At 43.1% G+C, this 20,533-nt stretch overlaps 1 protein-coding gene across 1 annotated transcript in view; it reads right to left on the minus strand.

Moving 5' to 3' along the window:
* LOC145412066 (uncharacterized) overlaps positions 1 to 20,533 on the minus strand; it is a 58,626-nt gene that overhangs the window by 34,339 nt on the left and 3,754 nt on the right. Inside the window, exons 4-6 of the mRNA XM_080281983.1 lie at positions 19,201 to 19,397; positions 13,243 to 13,399; positions 11,139 to 11,274 (exon numbers count right to left, since the gene is read on the minus strand). Of these exons, the coding sequence (XP_080138109.1) occupies positions 11,139 to 11,274; positions 13,243 to 13,399; positions 19,201 to 19,397 (490 nt within the window). The remainder of the gene's footprint in view (positions 1 to 11,138; positions 11,275 to 13,242; positions 13,400 to 19,200; positions 19,398 to 20,533) is intronic.

A 20,533-nucleotide genomic window follows, 5' to 3' on the forward strand; every position in this document is an offset into this window, starting at 1 on the left:
TCATCGTACTGAAGGAGTTATGAAACCAAAAAAATAAAAAATAAAAAAAATAAAAAAAATAAAAGCACCTGCAAATGTATGCGGATTTAGAGAGAGAGAGAGAGAGAGAGAGAAAGAGCACAGGAGAGGACGTGTGTGTTGTGTGTCTCCCTGTCAAGTGACTCTCTTCCCTGACTGATGACAGGGAAGGGGGCAGGGGAGTCTGTAGGCAGGGGTGAAGGGCAGGGGAGAACAGAGACATGAGGTGAGGGGCAGGGGCGGGATGCAGGGGTGAGGGGGAACTGGTGAGGAGCAGAAGTAAGAAGAAATGAAAGGTTTGGGAGGGGGTGTGGGGTGGAGTAGGTAGGGGAGGGCGTGGCAGGGTAGGCAGAGGAGTAGGAAAGATTGAGAGAAAGGAACAGGGGAAGGGCAGAAAGACAGAAAAAAAAAAAATAACATAGCATAGGGACACAGACGGGTGGGAGACAGAACTGTAAGCGTGCAGAGGATGGAAAGGGTTGGGTAAGAAGAGGGGAAGGGAGAGGAGGGAAAGAGAGGGGTATGGCGGAAAGAAGGCAGAGGGGCAGGGAAACAACAGGAAGCAGGAGGAGCAAAACTTGAAGAGAGGCAGGGGAAGGAAGGGACAGGGAAGTTAGGCTGGGTGGTAAGAAGGCAAAAGAAGCATGGAAAGAGGAGACGTTCAAGAGAAAAAGAAAAAAAAAAGAGGGGGGAAGGTACAGACAAGGAAGTAAAGGAAGGCAGACATCAGAGCAGGAGTAAGAAGGGAGAACAGAGATCCACAGAGACACACACACGTAGATGATTGAAAATGAGACAACAGTGACTTCTTGGTTAGGCAATACCTGCAGATCCTTAAAAAGTATTACTGTCGCTGAGAAAAATATAAACAGGATAAGTTGGAGGTTGTAGCTGGAAGCAAGTGTAAGTGTGGCCAGTGGATGGGCAGATAAAAGGGCAAAAGAAAGGCAGAACGATAGGGTAAGGGCGTGTACAGAAATAGGGTAAGGTAAAGACACGAAAAATCAATAAGGAGAGGTCAGGGTAGTCAGAAAGGTAAAGCAGAGAGACAGATATGGGAAGGGGTGAGGAAGAGAACGATAAAACAACAAGGACAGAGCACAAGGAAGGGCAGGAGCAGGGCACGAAAAAAGCTAAACCAAGGACACGAAAAAAGGTAAACCAAGGACACGAAAAAAGGCTAAGGCAAGGACACGAAAAAAGGGCAAGGGCTGAGCAGGGCTAAAGGAAAAGGGGCATTAAAAAGGAAAAAGGGTAAGAATAGGACATGATACAAAGGGCAAGGGTGGAGCATGAGGAAAGAGTAAAGACAGAGCACGAAAAATGGCAAGGGTAGGACAAAAATGGCAAGGGTAGGACACTAAAAAGGGTAAGAAAAGGGCACGATACAACAAAAGGGATACACACACACACACACACACACACACACACACACACACACACACACACACACACACACACACACACACACACACACACACATGAAGCAAAGGAAGAACTAGGAGAGTGAGTGAGTGAGCGGTAAAGGGCAGTGGTTGGTGTAGGGCAGGGCAGGGCAGGGTTGGGGGTGGGTAGGCAAGGGTAGAGGGCACTAGGCTAATGGTTCAGCCTAGACAGACGACGCCCAGTAACCCATCATATACCACGCCATCAAAACAAACACACCCACGCCTGCCTTTAGTCTGGGTACTTGACTGTCTTTATCCACACTCTTCCACACCCCATCACGGAACAACAAATGGATCCTGACAGAAATATTATGCAGTCCTCCTTCCTGATATACCTAACCTAACCTAACCTAACCTAAACTAAACTAACCTAACCTAACCTAAACCTAACCTAACCTAAACCTAACCTAACCTAACATAACACAACATAACATAGTGTAATAAACCCAACCTAATCGAATCTTTATCCAGATTTTTCCACACTCCACCACGGAATAATAAATGGAAGTTGACAGAAATGAAATGCGGTACGTTCATCCATTCTGAAACAGCTAACCCACCCTTACTTAACCTAGCTTAATTTAATCTAACCTACAAACCTAACTTATCCTAACCCAACCTAATCTTTAACCAGGCTTGTCCACACTGCACGGCGTAATAACAAAAATACAAAAAAATACAAAACTGAGGTACTGACTGAATGAACTAAAGCAACTAACAATCACAATATAATCGAATTTCCATCCAGACGTTTCCACGGTGCACGAGGTAACATAAAACGAAACCTGACAAAATTCTATATTAGCCTACTTCCTTACACGTTCAAAAACCAAGGCACAAACTGACAGAACAGACTGATAGAGCTTTAATGGTAGTCTCTGCTCTGTATTTACGTATCTGAAAATAAAACAGATGGTGAGTTCAAATATATACTGTGCCCTATATCTTTCTTTCCAGCATAAAAACTAAGACAAAATCTCACAGAAATGCCATGTTATATGCCTTTCTTCTCCCTTACAGATCCAAGAACTATAGAACAAATTTACAGAAATCTCCTCCCTTACAAATCCGGAAACCAAGGCACAGGCTGCCACTACGCGATGCAACAACAAATGAATGCTGACAGGAATTAAATAGGTTCCTCTTTTCGTGCATATCCTAAAATCGAGGAACAAATCAAAGGAACAGAAACGCTGCAATCTTGTCAGCTCTAAAAAATCAGAAGCTAAGGCAGGACTGAAATACTGTACCCTTATATGCTCTCACTAATGCAAAACTGGCAGAACAGAAATACTATATCTTTCCCTTAATAATCCAAAACCACGAACATCCAACGCTGATCTGTTATATCCATGAATCAGAGACAAATAGTTCGCACGCAGATATCGAAGCGACATGGTAAAAAGAAAGATATATTGGACGGGACACGATAAACAATAGGTCAATAAACAACTAAGGTTTTTAATTAAGGTTGTACGAGTGGAGTGGGTGTTGGGAGTGATGTGTGAGGTTGCAGATCAAACAAACAAGGACTATGTGTTGCTCAGGAGTTGCCAGGGGTGGGGTGGGGTGGGGTGGAGTGGGGTGGTGGGGACTTTGGAGGAGGGGATGGGGTGAGTGGGGTGAAGTGGTGATTCTGGAGGAATGGAGGGCACGGGGTGGGGTGGGAGTAGTGGGGATTTTGGAGGAGGGGATGGGGGGATGAGGGGATGTTGGAGGAGGCAGTGTGGGGAGGAGGGTTTGCAATGTGGGTGGGAAGGGTTTGGAGGCAACCTTCCCTGTACACACATTTTCTTTTGTTTGCATTTCTACTACTCCAAACTCCCCACCACCTAATTTTTCCAGGTGCTGTAGAGGGACACTTTCACGCCGTAGCACCGATGTAACTGATATGGGTGGAGGTACTTCTGAGAGAGTGGGAAAGTATAATGAGGAAAATCGGCGTGGCTGTGGGGAGGGGGAAAGTTTGGGGAAGGTTGTTAGAAAGCACGTCGGGGAAAATAGGTTCTTGATTGGGAAGGAAGGGAGAGGAATTTGGAGGGTGTAGTGGGAGGGGGTACATTAAAGACAGTGTGGGTACTGGGAAGAAAGGCGGTGACTTCTAAAGGAACAAGATACAAGGAATACTGAGGAATACCTGTAGTAGAAATGAATGAGAAATATATGTTTACCTGTGACTGGGTATAGGGGGAGAGCTGGAGGGAATAACAAAAAGAAATACTGATGAAAGTGTTTGTGTAGGGGTGGGGGGGAGTGGAGGGAGTTTGGTTGGATAGTAAGGCAATAATAGAGTGAAAATTATGTTTAAAGGCGAGACGGAGAGTTTGGAAGGGAGAGGGGGGAAAGAATATATAGAAAAATGTATGTAAGGCAGTAGGGGGGAGGGAGTACTGACAAGATGTGGCGGAAAGAAAGTTAGTGTGTGTGTGTGGGGAGGAAGGTGCTCGAAGTTTAAAGAATATGAAGAGGTATAATGATGAAACTGTTTTCTTGGGGTTAATGAGGGTGAGATGTAAGAAGAATATCATACCTAAGATAGAAAGGCAGATGGGAGACAAGAGCCTGAAGTGGAAAGAGAGAGGGGGGGGGGCCACCCATGAGAAGCTGAGGGAGGAAACTAAGAGAAATCGCTCAAGAGCCTCGGGAAGACAAAAATAATGACAAGGTTCCTCAGCTGAAACGAGAGGTCGAAGGTTAAAAGGAACATTATTCAAAGCTCTTGTAATGGAATGAGTGAAATGGCGAAAAACTGAAGGAAATATGGTACGTGGTAAAAGGCATGAATGGAATGGATAAGAGGGAACAGTACTCCTGAATTTGGCCTAAACCTGCCATCTCTCCATATTGACCGCCGAGCTGTAGCAAAAGAGTACCACCAGAATATGATACTAGCAAAAAAGAAGGGCAATGAAAATGATGTAAACGCTTAGTACTCTCTTTTTCTGCCACTTAGCCACATGAAATTCGCTGTAAAAGAACGAAAATCTGGGGAAAGTTTAGGCGAAGAAAACATAGCGGGGACGGGAAGGATCTAAGAAGGCATGTGTAGAGAGGGTGGAATAAGGAAAATGTGCCTGAAAGTTAAGGTGGAAACTATAAGGCATGGAAGGCAGAGAGTATCCTGCAACTCTTCACAAAAATGACATCATGTTCTGACTTTTTTCAATGACACTTCTTACTTATGCTTCCTTTAGGTACTACTTTAAACAGGTGTAAACGAAAGAAAAAAGGGCTTGTACTGTACTTGAATCTAATGCAAATTACAGAAATTACTAAGGGTATAATTAGTTACCACAGGATCTTTGTAATCATATAGGAAAACATCTCTCCCGTACCGATATAATTGACTCATTACAATTTTTAAAAGTCTCTTGTATGTTCTTAATGCCTAATATGCCGAAGTTCAAAAGATATAACATACTAGAGATCATATAGGTGTCAAATGCAAACTAAAGCGCTCAGGAAGAAGTACTGCCAAGTCTCCTATGCCGTTCGAAACTCTAGCCCTTCCTTATAAAAGCATCAAAATACGTTCAAAATTGGGGAGCTAAAATTCCCGCTTCTTCTATGACAAGCTAAGATTCTCCAACTCTCAAAGGACCTATATTCCTGAGAGTGTAGGGGAGGGAGAAGGAGAGGAAGAAGGGAAGGGGGAGGGGGAAGAGGAGGGGGAGGAAGAGGGAGGGTGGGAGTGGAAAGAAGGAGACCACAGAGGTAGAACGAAGCGAACGAGGTATGGACGAAAAGAGGAATACGGGCTAGAACGGATGAAAATTATAAAGCACTGGGCAACACACACACACACACACACACACACACACACACACACACACACACACACACACACACACACACACACACACACACACACACACACACAGGAGACGGAAATGAGGAAACTAAACAATTTAATGTATAAACAGCCTCTGATAACAATGTGGGCATAATCAATCCACCTGAAAATTATGATAAACCCCTGCAATCCCGTGACGCATTTCCTTTTCTCGCCCTTGCTACATCAAGACGATTTTTTTAAACTCCGGAAAAATCACCTACAGCAATGGGGTAGGACGGTAAGAAAGAAAAAAAGACTCCATTCACTCTTCCACAGCCTGATTTCTCCCTTAAGCTAAACAAAATCGTCTGAAGGTAATAAGAATCAAATATCATCAGACTGAAGGGATTAAATCGTCTCTCTAATAATTTTCCTCTGATAATTTTGACCTCAGAAGGGATAAGTCCATTCTAATTATCTTTCTCTGATCTTAAACTGCCTTCCTAAAAATATTTCTGTACTCATTCTTCCCCACGTGTCTGTTTTGGTATGTACTTAATTGGTACATGAAGCCAAATGTAATCTCTGGCATTAGCAATTAATTTATAGCTGATTCACATACCACGCCAACACACCACTATCAGCACAATCATGTAACTCATGTAACTCACGCGAAATCAAAACGTTCCAAGCAAGACACTGATAGCTAAACACACACACACACACACACACACACACACACACACACACACACACATACTAACCAGCTTCCTTACTACATATGCACATAAAGACCTCAGGTACACACCCAATAAACACATACCGTACATCTACACGTTCTCATAATACTTCCTTCCACGCACTCACATTAACCCTCATTATAACCCCTACACTAAAAGGTATACAAGTTGCATAAAATCACCTGGCAGCGGCAAGAAGAAATAATAAGCCGTTTATCTAAGGGCTGGGGTTAACACAATCATCTACAAACAGTGATAACACCTGCACTAACACACCCGCATTACCTAGAGCTGTAATGCCCCAGAGACAGGTACCAACCGTATGCCTGGAACAGATTTTATTAATTTCTGTGTCCACGGCCTTTAACCCAAGATACTCATACCGAACCATTACCAAGATATGGCCAACAGCTACCAAACTTCATGGGATTTTTGTCAAAGTTTTTAGAAATTAATGAACAGACAGAGAGACAGATGAACAGACAGACAGACACATCCAAAAACGTTATCAGGCATATACCAGTACGCTGTCGGTAACAGAATATCAAACACGATATCATACTGAAGGGGTTAAACACACTGAGACACAAAACATACATACACACACGGACAGCAAACCCAGCACGAGTCGGCGAATATTCCCAGCAACACACTCACGTCACCATCCCTCACACGCCCTCGCCTCGCACACCCACCAGCACAAACGCACTCACTCATGTCTGTGTTTTTGCCCTGTGAAACTACACCTCCGCACACACACATTCATACACAAACACAGGCGAGCACATGGGCACGCAGATGCGCGCAGGCGCGCGACACACACACACACACACACACACACACACACACACACACACACACACACACACACATACAAGCTTCTAAGTTACCCACACAACTAGAACTGAATGGGTGGCACTGATTTACTTGGAAAGAGAGGAGACAGTGGGTGAGAATGGGAGAAGGAAGATGGGTAGGGGAGGAGGGGGAGATTTGGAGGAGGAATAGGGACAGGGAAGGGAGACGACATGGGGAAGGGAAGGGGGGGGAAAGAAGAAAGGTAGATGAAGTTGGTGGAAGTTGGGGAAAGGAGTGGGGAGAGGGAAGGGGAAATGGAAAGGAGACAAAGAGGGAAGGAGAACTGTTAGGGAGAGGAAAAATGGGAAAGGAGAGGACAGTGAAGGAAAGGAAGGAAAAAGGGGAGGCATGCAGGTAAAGAAGGAAAGGGGGAGGTATAGGGGGCGGGGAGGAAAAAGAGAGGTATGGAAGACAGGTATGAAGGAAAAGGGGATGTGGACATGGAGAGGGATGGGGAGAAAAAACAGGTATAGAAGGATTTGGGGGAGACGAACTAGAGAAGAATGAAGGGAGCGGGGTGAAAAAGAACTGGCAGGAAGGGAAGCAGGAGAATGGGTGAAGCAAAGGAGGGCGGAAGGGTGAAGGAAGTAAAACATGGACAGGGAGGAGAAAAGGTTGGGAGGAAGAGTAAGAGAAGTGGACGGATTGGGGGAGTGCATAGACAGTGAAAGTGGCAGGGAAGGATTAGAGAGAGAATGTGTGTTTTGATGCAAGTTACTTCCTTTTTACTTCTTGATTTGATAGAAAGTTATTTGTGCAACACCCCACTTTAGTTTATGCTTTAATAAATATCAGTGTCCACAGAAATCAATAAAACAAGCAAGAAATAAAAAAAATGGTGGAAGAAGAGCAAACGTGTGTGTGTGTGTGTGTGTGTGTGTGTGTGTGTGTGTGTGTGTGAGAGAGAGAGAGAGAGAGAGAGAGAGAGAGAGAGAGAGAGGGAGAGAGAGAGAGAGAATCATCAATCCCCCTCAAACCTGATATAAGTAAACATCAATTAAGCGTACAGAGCTGGGAAGTCTCACATTATTTACATTCAGTCATCACCACCACCATCACACCTCCTTCACACCGGTGTTATGGTCCTCGTTAACCCATTCACAACGAGGACTCTATTCTTCCTATTTCCATTCTTCCTATTCTCCACGAGGACAGTATTTTTCCTCTCACCTGGCGATTTTACTTACTCCTCTCTTATTGAGGGTATCATTAAGTCTCCCTTATTTTCCTGGATTCTTTTTTCATTCTTGCTATTTCCAGACGATTTTACTCCACTCAGGAGAGGCTTTCAAACAGGAGGAATGAGAGCACTGCCTTCAAAAACACCTTTACTTCTAAGATGTTTGGAGACAGCAAGACTTAAAAGTAAAATCCGTCTTCGTGCTAAAGAGGTTAACTTTTTCACTCAGATGACATACATCTTAGCTTTATTTTTGTTATCTTCACACTGTTTAATACAATATACACACTTTCACAGTTCCATGGGTTAACTAGAGCATTAATAACAACAGATCCGCCTCTAGTCAAAATCGTTTGGTGGCAGCAAGAATAAACTGCAAATGATACGTCACGGATTTAAAGGGGTTAAAAAGTAGCTCGTGCACAAACCTTAACAACCCCGTCACTACGAGAGATGTGCCTAAGCTGAATAAAACCGTCCGGCGACAGCAAGAATAAAACAAATACTAAAAAAAGAACGCAATTATGAACAGGCCGCCATCGTGCTGGAGCGATAACTTTCTAACCCGTTCACAAGATTATATATATATATATAATACTCCTCACACCCTCTTTCCTACCGTGCTCCCCCTCCCCTCAAGTCTCCCTCACCCTCTCTCTTCCCAGCCTCTCTCATCTCTCCCCAGCCCGCACCCAGAGGTCCCGGGGGAGGCGGTGGTGAGAGAGGCCAGACGGGTCCGCTAAATGCATATTAATAAACGTCAGGCAGGCTATCACGCCCACACAAAGACCCTCACTCCCACCTTATCGCACACACATCCCTACCTCACACACACCACCACAGATTTTTTACAAATATTTTACAAGAAAGACTTTTCAGCCAAAATTCCTCAGCCCCCTAAGTTAGAAGGATTTATTTAATTGTATTGAATTTTATTTAATTTTCTTATTGTCCTTTTTTTATTTACCGCCTCTTATGAGAGTATGCCATTTTTTGGAGCTTTTTTTTTTTTTTTTTTTTTTTTTACACTGGCAGCGACTGAATATGCCACGTTCGACTATGAAGCTTATGAGTTAAAGGTCACGGTCACCTAAGATAAAAGATCTATCATAAGCAGGCGGTTGTTCCCAGTCTCGAGGACATTCTGGTTCGACTATATTTCTGTACTGTCAAACTGTTATATTTATCGAAGGACATACTCAAGACAGTGAATGGATCAGAAACTCCTTGTTAACACCTTCAATCAGATGAGCCATTACCTACTTATTCCTTTATACATTCAGACAATGCAGCTATACAGAAATTTTTCGAACTGCAAGAATCTAATGTTATCTTAATCAACACCCATCATTTCTAGACACTGTTCCTAAAATGAATGAAAATCATCTGGTGGCGGCAAGAATAACTTTAAAAATCGTCACTGAACTGTAAGGGTTAACACCTTCACTACGATTACATTCGATATTCTGTTCCTGCCACCGCCTGACGATTTTGGTCTTCTTAGGAGAGACCCGCTGTGGTGAAGGAGCTAAATAGTGTAAAATGAAATGTAACAGGCAGGAAGGTACTCATCTGACCCGCAAAGCACATCAATTTACTTTCATCATCATCATCCTGACTCTCCTTAATGATGAGGTGAGGATCCAGAAATAAGAGAAAGTCTAACAGCAAGAAACCATCAGTAATATCCCCAGTGAAATGGGCCACACAGTCATTTACATATCCTTCAAGTCCCCGGATTCCTGGTTCCATCCCCAGTCTTACCTTTACCAAATATCATCTTCTGTATATTCCTCTACACCTGTGCTTCACCTCCACCTGTCAGACATAGTTCAGTGACAAAGTTAAATAAGGGGTAGTAAATGTGCTTCACCGTATACTCGTATACTTCATCCAGTCAGCTCCGTCCCTCATCAGTACCTCAGCCTTACCGAATTCCCCATCTGGCTTTCCCCCATACACTCGTTACCATATCTATCCACGTTCTTCTTTGCTACCAAGCCATCTCCTACCTTCATACCTACTCATAAATGTCCAATGCACCGCCCTATATAAAACCACTCCCTCCATTTGACCACGCCATCTAAGTACGCTCTCTTCCACTCTTATCAGCAGACTCCCATACGCCACATCTTTAGCGAGTCGAGATAAACACCAGAAGTAAGAGAACGAAGACTAAAGGAAGGAGGTCAGCGGGGAAAATATCACTATCCCCAGACAAACGAAGGAAGACTAATAGAGAGTGTAGTATATACCAGACCTAATTCACTCGTGTAAAGTATAGATAGTGTGACGCAAATTAGTTGATCCAGTTAAAACGCTTCTCTAATCTGCCGTCCGCCCTACGCTGATGCAACCCAACCAAGCATGGCCTTCAGTAACCTCACAGATAAACTGCTATCCTCAGTGCATTAGCCTCATGATAGCTTCTACTTCACGTCTTTATTATTATTATTATTATTATTATTATTATTATTATCATTATTATTATAGTATCATCAACGTTCCTGCTTGTACAGAGATCAGAACTACAGAAAATGGCATGCCTGAATTCATCATCATCATCACCATCAGCATCAGCAGCAACATCAGCAGCAGCCTTACTACCACCTAAATACAACGCTACACTCTGGGGTAAACCCTCAAGGCACCCTAACCCCTAACTAACACTCGACATTATCTGAAACGGCCATCGTGACCTCTAACCATCAATGTCATGACCCCATCAGCTTAGTCTACGTTTCATCCACACATCACACCTGTCAAACATGTCCTATTTTTTTACCCTGAGAGTTCGCCTTCAGTGCGCCTTAGATGCAAAATTAACCCTGTCTCTAAGACTCCTTAATTATTTCTCTGAGCCACTATAGTTTCTTATTTCACTTCAGTCCAATTCTTTCTCAACCATAACACCTTCCCACCCATTCTCTGCCTCCCGATAACATACTGCAAGCCCAATATATCCTCTTCTTTCTTCCTGCTCTACTATTATTTGCTTACAACACCTATCATCCCCTCCCTATCTCCCCACTTCATCTCTCTCCCTCCCAGCTCCATCACAACTCTCTTCCTGCTCTACTTCACCCCCATTCCCTGCCCCGTCAAACCTCAGAACTGACCTGGCTCGATCCTGCGGTAGGTCTCCCCCGACGCGGTGTGGAGGATGGAGTCGTACGGTGCGGGTGAGGACCATGCTGGCTGTGTGGCTGCCATGTAGGTGTGGTGTGGCAATGGGGTCGACCTGTCCAGGGCCTCCTGAAAGAGTTGAACGATTACGACAAGGTCACTTTTTCGACAAACACAGCGACATCTGCTACACAAGGATGCTAGTTATGATTAGCACACTGGTACATGTTAAGATCAATATGCTCACCGTAGCAGGCAATGCTAATATAAAAAAAAAGTCACTATAATAATGGCAAAGGAGATTTTAACTTCAGTGGCAGGTATGGAATGTATTGCTGTACACAAACATGGCAACATCACATATGTGAGGAAGTGGTAATTTTTAGTTGCTTTCGGGATTCAATTGTCACTGAAAAAGTAACATACAAAAGATCATTTGCACACAACAGGTTTATATTTTGTAAGAGACAAGACAGGTTGGCAGCCATAATACTGTACAGTACCTGCATAAATAACCGGATTTGTCCTAAATTAGTCCCTAACTCAGGAGGGTACAACCCGACATTAAATTCCCTCAAATATGCATGTGATGCATGAGCAATATCAACAAAATGGGGGAATGAGTGCAAATGTGTAAGGCACATGGGAAAGATATGGAGGTATGTGTAAAAAGTGTTGCCATAAAGCATTGGCCAGTGTGTTAGTAAGTGAGTGTCATCGGTTTTATTTCTTCGCTAGTGTTGTCTTCTTTAAATAGATGCGATGATGATACAGGGCAGTGTCGATGGTGAGGTTCCAATTCTGCTTCAGTGAGCTGGAGACTGCCTCAGTCACTGTGCCCGACGAGGTGTCCAATTAAGATGCGAATCACAGGGAGAGGTAAAACAGGTCGTTATGCTGCCTAAAAGGCTGTCCACTGGACGACTCTAAGGTAATTCGAAAGAGAGGGTGGACTGCTATCAGGAAAATCTGACTGTCTCATTGTTCACTCCAGGTGCAGTTCTCCTTGACTGCATATTCTCGGGGTGGTTCAGACTATAAATCTCCTATTCTGCTCAAGAAAAATGGCCCTTCTCAGGGAAAACCATGTCCGAGTGACATGCCACACCATTCCCCAGTACCCGGAACCTTGCTCTCCCTGCTGATTTTCGCTGGATGATGACGTGAACGAACTACAAAAGAAAGTTGTTATCTTTCAAACTTATATAGTCAGAAGAGAAGTTCTAACAAACCCCAGCTGAAGCGGTGGGTAATATTGGTACGAAATTGAGCTCTTACAGTCCACAGAAAGTAAGGACGACGTGAGTTTGAGAGAGACTGGTAACAACCTGGAAAGGGAAGCCACGTATGAATCGGGTTTTCCACTTACTTCTGCTTCATTCCTTTTGTCCTGTGGCGTTTGCTTGCATTCCTGCTTTACTTCTCACAGCCACAGTTACAGAGGCGACAGTGGTTAACTAGAACAGACGAAGGCAGCTATGTTGAAACCGTATCACATGGTGGACCATGGATGCATGCCCGGTGGCAAGCTAAGAATTAATTTCCCCAAACCACTGCTATATTAATAGTGTCCTTGTTGATGGCATATCTTGGCATACCATGTTTTACAGTGTATGTTGTATAACAACCATACTAATGCTGAAAGTTTAAAATGTGATATAGTGTTTCTACTAATACCGTTCTCAAACAAATACTGCACGGTCCACTGTTTCGGGAAAAACAAAATGACTCTTGCCACGGAAGGTGAAACCAGGTTGTGTGTGTAGGAAAAGGTCGGTAAAAGCTCCTGTGCATATTACAGAGTAGTGCCCATGCCATACCGACGTAGAGGGGGTGAGCGTGGCAAGGTTGACGGTGACAGTGTCATGGTAGGTAATCGTGATCCGGATGATAGAATGAATGAAACTGGGCGGCAGGTTTGTAAGAGTGTGGGTGGTACGCAAAGAGTGAAATGCCTGGGTAAGAGTAGGAGTGACTGCGATGAAAATAAAGGTGCATTCATACGGAAAACAAAAATACAAACATAATAAACTATGAAAATATATTAAGCCTTAAATGCCTAAGCTACATTTGGGCTATACCCTACACATGACATACCGGTGCCAGCTGACTGTACTCCGGTGGCGCTGTGGTCCACATGGAGGGGTCCGCCTTCTGGTAGTGGGCGTGGGAGTGGGCGTGGGCGGGGGAGGTGCCGTAGGGGGATTGTACGAAGTCATACCCGCTGGCACGTCGGCTCTCGTCCTTCACGTACCTAAGAAGAGGCGTGAGGGAAGGGTTAGTCGGGTCTTCACGTATAGCTGCGGACATAAACATCGACCCACCCCATAACGATAAATAGTGACGCCGTGAACGATGACTTTCGAAACCCGGTGATAAGGTCCTCGGCGTCCAACAAACTTTTCAGAATACTGTGTGAGGGTTTCATGACCGTTCGACTAAAAAGAGGTATGATGTCACCTCACCTCATCCTTAAGTGGGAAAAGACGTTTGGATGATGATGATGATGATGTACCCAAGTTCAAACACCTACGATGAAGTAGTCATATTTTCGTACCTAAGATTACATAAGTGTTAACTAAGATTATCTCCAAACTTTCGTACCCACAATTCATGTACACACACCACAAAAAAAAAAAAAGGGGGGGGGTTCGATAAATTTCTGGGCCGTTTTTTGGGCGTGGTCTATTGCAGGCTTCGCAGCATCTCCTCCTTAGCGATTTATATAACGTATTATTACATTTTCTTGTATGTCAGGTATTTCGCTTTAATGTCGACGAAGTTCTACATCAGTAAGGGGATCACGAGATGTAATGTCCGGAGTAAATCGCTAAGGATGGAGTGTTACGAAGACTCCAAAAGCACATACGAAACACGACACCTTAACTCAGAAAAATCAGCCCGTCTCGCTAGGGTTGGCAAGCGTGAATGTGTGCAAGTTGACAAATAAAGACTACATTCTTTTTTCATTCTTTGTCTAAAACTATCAACTCTCCACTTTGAATTCAGAACTGTGACGAGAAACACTACAGTATCATGCTAGTCACGAAGAAGTGCGATGGAAAGCATGCAAAGCCACAGTATCGTCTTATTCTGCCACTCTAGCATCATGTCTGGGAGAAGCGAGGAAAATTACAGCCATTCAACTGTGGGAATTTTGCCGTAACATCACGTCCTTGGTAATTTAGTCTTGCTGCCACCAGACGATTTTATTCAGCTTACGAGATGGGGTTAATGAAGGCGAAATATAACCCCTCAGTTCATAAAGTTTCCCCTCATCTGAATGAAAGCGTCGGAAGATGGCAAGAACAGAGAGAGAGAGAGAGAGAGAGAGAGAGAGAGAGAGAGAGAGAGAGGCGCCATCGTACAGAGGAGATTAACTCCAAGAAAATTTATATCCATCAGGGCAAAGACCTCTCGTACTGAAGGGGTTAACGAGGTCCATAGTAAACCTCTCCACTTCGAAAGCTCTCTTGTAAAATTAAGACCGTCAGGAGAAAGCCAAAAAAAAAAAAAAATAAAAAAAAAAATAAATAAATAAAAGCGTCGCCGTGGTAAAGGAGTTAATGATAATCCCACCGGCTTATCTGGCTAACCCCCCACCGTCTTATCATCCTCTTGCCGTCTCAGGGCCGTAGTCTCGTGGTCTTAGGAGGCTCTACACACCTCTTCCTAGCAAGATATAAGACGCTCATATTTTTCTACGTCATTCTACAACATACCTTCGCATCAAAATAATACATATTACTGATAAGAAATATTTACTCCATTATTCTGCACCGAGTTATATTATCCGTCTCTGTAGTTATTTCACTATCTCTGTAGTTATTTCATTATCTCTCTGGTTATTTCATCATCCAGACCCAAATCTAACTCAAAACCTAATTTCTCAACTGTAATGTCTTAAGAACAAACTGCATATAAGAGACTGACCAAGACGAATCCGGTATTTTTTTTTTTTTATGTACCTTCCTCTCCACATGGGGTATGAGGCACTACACACCCTTAACCCCTTCAATCCAATGACGCACCTCCCTTTTTCTGGCTATTTTCCGGCAATTTTATACAGATGGAGAGTTTCTTAGTAGCGAAGGAGGTTATGAAGATCAGCACGAAAAATCTCCCTTGACCCAAATAAATTGTCTGGAGAGAGCAATTTCCCTTCATAATCTCGGCTACTAGGAAACTCTATCTATATAAAATACCCTGAAAACTGCCAAAAAAAAAAAAAGGAAGTGCGTTATTGGACTGGGGGGAGGGGGTTCTGGAGACGGCAAGGATATAAAACGTCATCGGATTCAAAGGGTTAAGCGTGACTACCTGGCCACTGATATCCAACTAATGATACTGAGATACGCCGGGGTTATCTCATTAACGGGTGGTGCTGGGATGCCTCGTGAAACAAAAGCACCACACTTCCACTCCTCCTCGCAACAGTCGATCCAAGCATCCAAAATCCACTTCCCTAACCACTCGACTACCTACTCCGGCTTACCTAAGGGTTCTTTCATTATTAAGCAATACAAGCAAGTACTTCAGCTTAGAACCTAATTTAAAAAAATCGTTCAATGCTTTAATATACAGCTGATAAAATTACAAAACAAATGCATGTTAAATTCGGCGAACTATATTATCATTACGTTCAGATATAACAACTTCGAAATCCCATTCCTAAATGACACTGAGATTAAATTTGTAGGAAAGACAAGGACAGGAAAGAGCAGAATCCTCCTATGTTTCTGCTTCTTCCCGCAAAATAAATCAACTTCAACCCGATGACGCATTTTCCATATTATTCTTGCTGCCTTCAAACTTTTATTCAGCTTGGGTGAGGCTTTTTGAACAAAGTAAATTATATCCAGACTTTATTAGAATTCCTTACGACTAAATATCCTTCTAAAATTGAATAAAAACGTCTGGTGGTGAACTGATTAGAACTGAAAATATGTCATCGGATTGAAGGGGTTAAATAAAAGGGAAATTAAGGTAAGTTACGTTTGGAGTTTCAGGCCAGGAGGCGAAGCTGTCTCGTCCGCGGCGCGACACGTCACCCCCTAACAGCTAACAAGCCACTACTGGACGATCCACATACACACACACACACACACACACACACACACACTCTCTCCAGATACCAATACATTTACAAACTCCAAAAACAATCACTCGTACTTAAATGTTCCACTACTGCAGCCTTATGATAACATGAAATTCCGTACAATTATATCGAAAACTTGTAAAATAAATAAATAAATAAATAAGCGATCCACGGCAATTCCCTGATGACGCCTTTTCCCGAGGTTGCAGAGTTCAGAGGAGTCGAGATCGTGAAGCACTGTATGTAACCGCCCAGACACTTCCTTTACACTGCATTTTTCATATCGTAATATTATCTTATCACTAAGATATCGCTGGAATACGATTCCCTGCACTATCGATACCAGAATAATCTAATCGAACATTGAATACCTATACAAATACCGTGTCCGCCTTACCAACAATGCATGCAAATGAACCAGCTCCGTATATACTGTGTTACTGAGATTCGAAGCATGAAGTGTCTGTTCGCTGAATACCTGCTCGACCAGTGACGTGATCTAATTTGCTTGTCTACACGATAAGTTTTTCACCAACATTTTGCTTTTGCGTCGCACCATGAGGTTTAACTGAATAAATTCTTTACAATATAAACCGTCATTTCTTCAAAATTATTCCTACAACTCCGAGTATGATGGGTGAATTTCTATATATCTCCTATCTACCTTCCTACTGCTAACTGTACGTATGATAAGCGAATATCTTTCTTCTGTCTATCTTTCTACTGCCTGACACTGCATTCTGTAAGGAGTCGAGAGAGCAAAGACGCAACCCTTCCACGACACTCCACCGTCCTTCATGCCCATGTCCTCCCACCTGGTTCTCTACACCCACACTCGATCAAACAAGTATCGATATAGTTCCCTCTAATGTACAGTTCACTCTAAACAGTCAGACACTATGGCCAATTACTGTTACAAAATACCTAGTGATTCTTTCTACCCCGCACTGGCAGTCTGGCATTCATAAAGATGCAACTATCGCTTGTGGCATCGACATTATTGTTTTCAGTTTAACTTGTCGTAAGAATGCCATCTCCCCATCTGTGTTGTAATATGAGAGTAAAACTATATTAATCACGAATAAGTGCCAAGAAATAGATGCAGAGCCATAGTAGTCATTTCTACGGCTGAACTACGTGAAATATGAACTAAGTGAAATAATCTATAAAAGGGCGAAATCTGGGCCAAGTTAAGGTATAAGCAGGATTGTTATCATATGAACATTCCGATGATAACAGACACATACTGTATTCTTGCGACATCACGTGTTGACCTGGTTACTGGGAATATGATCGTACCCTTTCTATGTGTTACTCTTGCATAAACCCTTCTGGTCAGTCTCTCACCCTTCATTCGATCCATCATACTAAACCACCTCAAAGTGCTTCATGTTCCCGCCATATCCGCCATCTCGCATTCATCCATCCACCTGTCTACCTTGGCATCGAGAATAAAAAGCTCTTTCCGGTTGCCTCCTCCCGCTGTATGTTTATAATGTTGTTTATTTTTTTCCTCTACTCTGATGTTTATTATATTCACAAATGATTAGATTTTAATCACCTTAAATCCAATTACGTATTTTGTTGTTCTACCCATCTCCAGACTATCTTATTAAGGTTAAGAAGGGTCTCTACTAGTGAAGGTGTTATCACTGTCTATAATCTAACCCATCCAGTTCGACAAGCCTCTCACGTGGGGACTAAAATCGTCTGTAGGCAGCAACGATAGTGGGAAAAATACGCTAAAAAATAAAGAGTTAATATAAGAGACGGAAAAGACATGCATAAGGAATCTATACTACACGACAACTCTTTTATATTGAAGATTTCAACACAAATAAACATACTCTAAACACGAGAGCTCTGTTTTAACATTAAAAAAATAAAACGCCAGTTGAAAAATAAATAAAAGACGTTATCGTACTGAAAGGGTTAATGAATATAAAGATCCAAAGAGTGTGTCTCCCAGTAAAACTGTCTCTATTATCTGTGTTTAATCTAAAAGTCGCATTTTCAGTGTCATATAGATAGTGAATGACGTCATGCTGGACATCAAGGATTGGCCTACACTGATTAGAGACAGACAGACAGACAGACAGAAAGAGAAAGAGAGAGAGAGAATGATATACCGGTATATACATAGTCCTTATGGTCACTAAAAGATCATCCATCCGTAATGCACCCACAGACCGAGACTGTGGCAAATACAATAATGGTAATAGCACTAGTAGCAGTAGTAGTAGTAGTAGTAGTGTAGTAGTAGCAGTAGTAGTAGTAGTAGTAGTAGTAGCAGTAGTAGTAGTAGTGGTGGTAGTAGACCTAGGCTGCTCTGAACGTGAACCCAGTGGACAGAAACTGAAGCTGTCCTCCGGCAGTCCACCATCCTCATTCCGAGAAACAGGGAGGGAGCTGAGGGGACAACTATAGACTACGTATCTGTCTGGCTGTACTGATGCCACCACGTGAAGGCGTCCCTTTCCTGCAGGTACAGAGTTAAAGGGGTCATGAGGGTCTGCTGGGGTGGATTAGCTGAGTTTTCCTCGTTGGCTGTTATCTCTGGCACACAAGGCCACAGACACACGCGGCGGGGCAGGGCGTGCTGGCTGCCTCCCTTATCTTTGTCCCACTGTTATTATTTCACGCACAATGCTATATGGAGCCAGGAGTTTTTTTGTTTTTTTTAATTTATGTATACTTGTTGAAAAGTCATGATATATACTTCCATTTTTACTGACGTCTCCTAGAATCTTCATTTCTGTTAATTATAGACTATGGCATGGTTAACTTTCTATAATCGGGACTTCTCTTGGGCTGTTCAATCCTCCCATGATCGAGACAATTCTATTACTCTCTCCCGGCCATCGTCATATGATCTTGTTTAACTGGGTAAATTTAAAGAGTTGGAGTGAGTCACAGGAGCCTGAGAGAGAGAAAGAGAGAGAGAGAAACCAACTCACATATCCTGGGTCTTGTAGTAGTAGTGGTAGGACTCGGGGTACGAGAGGGAGGCGAGGGTGGTGATGGCGGGGGCTGACTCCAGGGTGGCATAGGTGGCGCCCTCGCTGCTCAGGTGGGCGTGGGCGGGGTGCGGGTGGGAGGGATCGTGGGCGTGCACGTGCTCAACGCCGTGGCCAGGTTCGTACACCACCACGCTCTGCACGGTGTACGGCGACTGTAAATTAAAAAAAAAAAAAAAAAGGGGGGGGAGTTTAAAAATAAAATAAATATAAATAAGTAAATAATGTACAGTCGGGGTCAACAGTCGTGTCAGATGGAGTTAGAGTCGTGGTTAATAGCTGCGTCAGATGGAGCTACAGCTGGAGTCAAAAGCTGTGTCAAAATTGTCAGTGGTGATGTAGGTACTGTATTTAATTTCTCCCATCGCCGACACAATAGCACAGTTTTTGCCCTGACTGTACTTTAGTATTATGTGGGCGATGAGTGATGCAGTACAGACATCGAGCACTGGGTACAATCCACAGCAGAAATTCGCTTCAACTTTCCCTGTGTAAGCCTATGATCTGGTAATACTGTGAGACAGAGGTGAGTGATGTGCTTTAATTAACAACACCGTCTACGAGTCTTATAGTTAATTTCTTACATGTAATTAATCATACTCTTTTTACTCTAACTTGGCCTAAAACTGCCATCTCTCCATCTTGAATGTTGAGCTTTAACAAGATTAACCTTTGAATAGTGATGCTGGTCACGGAGAAATGCCAGAGAATGGATGTAAGGCCGTAGAATTGTCTTTTTCTGCCACTGAGTTGCGTGAAACAGCTTCAAAAGGACAAAAATATGAGCCAAGTTAAGGTGAAGAGGGTAAAGCAGGCTCATACCAGAACAGGATGCTTAACCCCTTCAATCTGACGAAGCTTCTTTCTTCTTCCTGTCTCCAGACGATTTTATTCATCTTAGGAAAGACATTTCAAACTGTAAGGGTTATATATATCCTACATTAACCCCTTCACTAGTACTACATATCCTTCCTCAGATTAATAAAAATCGTCTAGTGTGGCAATAATACTTTGAAAAAAAGGGTCATCGTAGTGAAGGAGTTTAAGCGAAATTCCGCCGACTGTGTACTCATCATCAAAACTCCCTCCCAATCAACACTCAGATCAAAGTGCACGTCTAGGGAATTAGTTCAGTCTCTGCCTCTTCGCAACCTTGAAACTGAAACTCTTAGCTTGGTATCATTATCACGTGTGAGTCTGATGTTGATTTGGGTATGGGTAAGAATTAATTTTTGATCCTTCATTGTAATCCCCCTGTGAACTTTATTACCCG

The sequence above is a fragment of the Coenobita brevimanus genome, chromosome 92 (genome assembly GCF_032717465.1).
Source record: "Coenobita brevimanus isolate Jiangsu-jjx chromosome 92, ASM3271746v2, whole genome shotgun sequence".
In the NCBI taxonomy this organism is placed as follows: domain Eukaryota; kingdom Metazoa; phylum Arthropoda; class Malacostraca; order Decapoda; family Coenobitidae; genus Coenobita; species Coenobita brevimanus.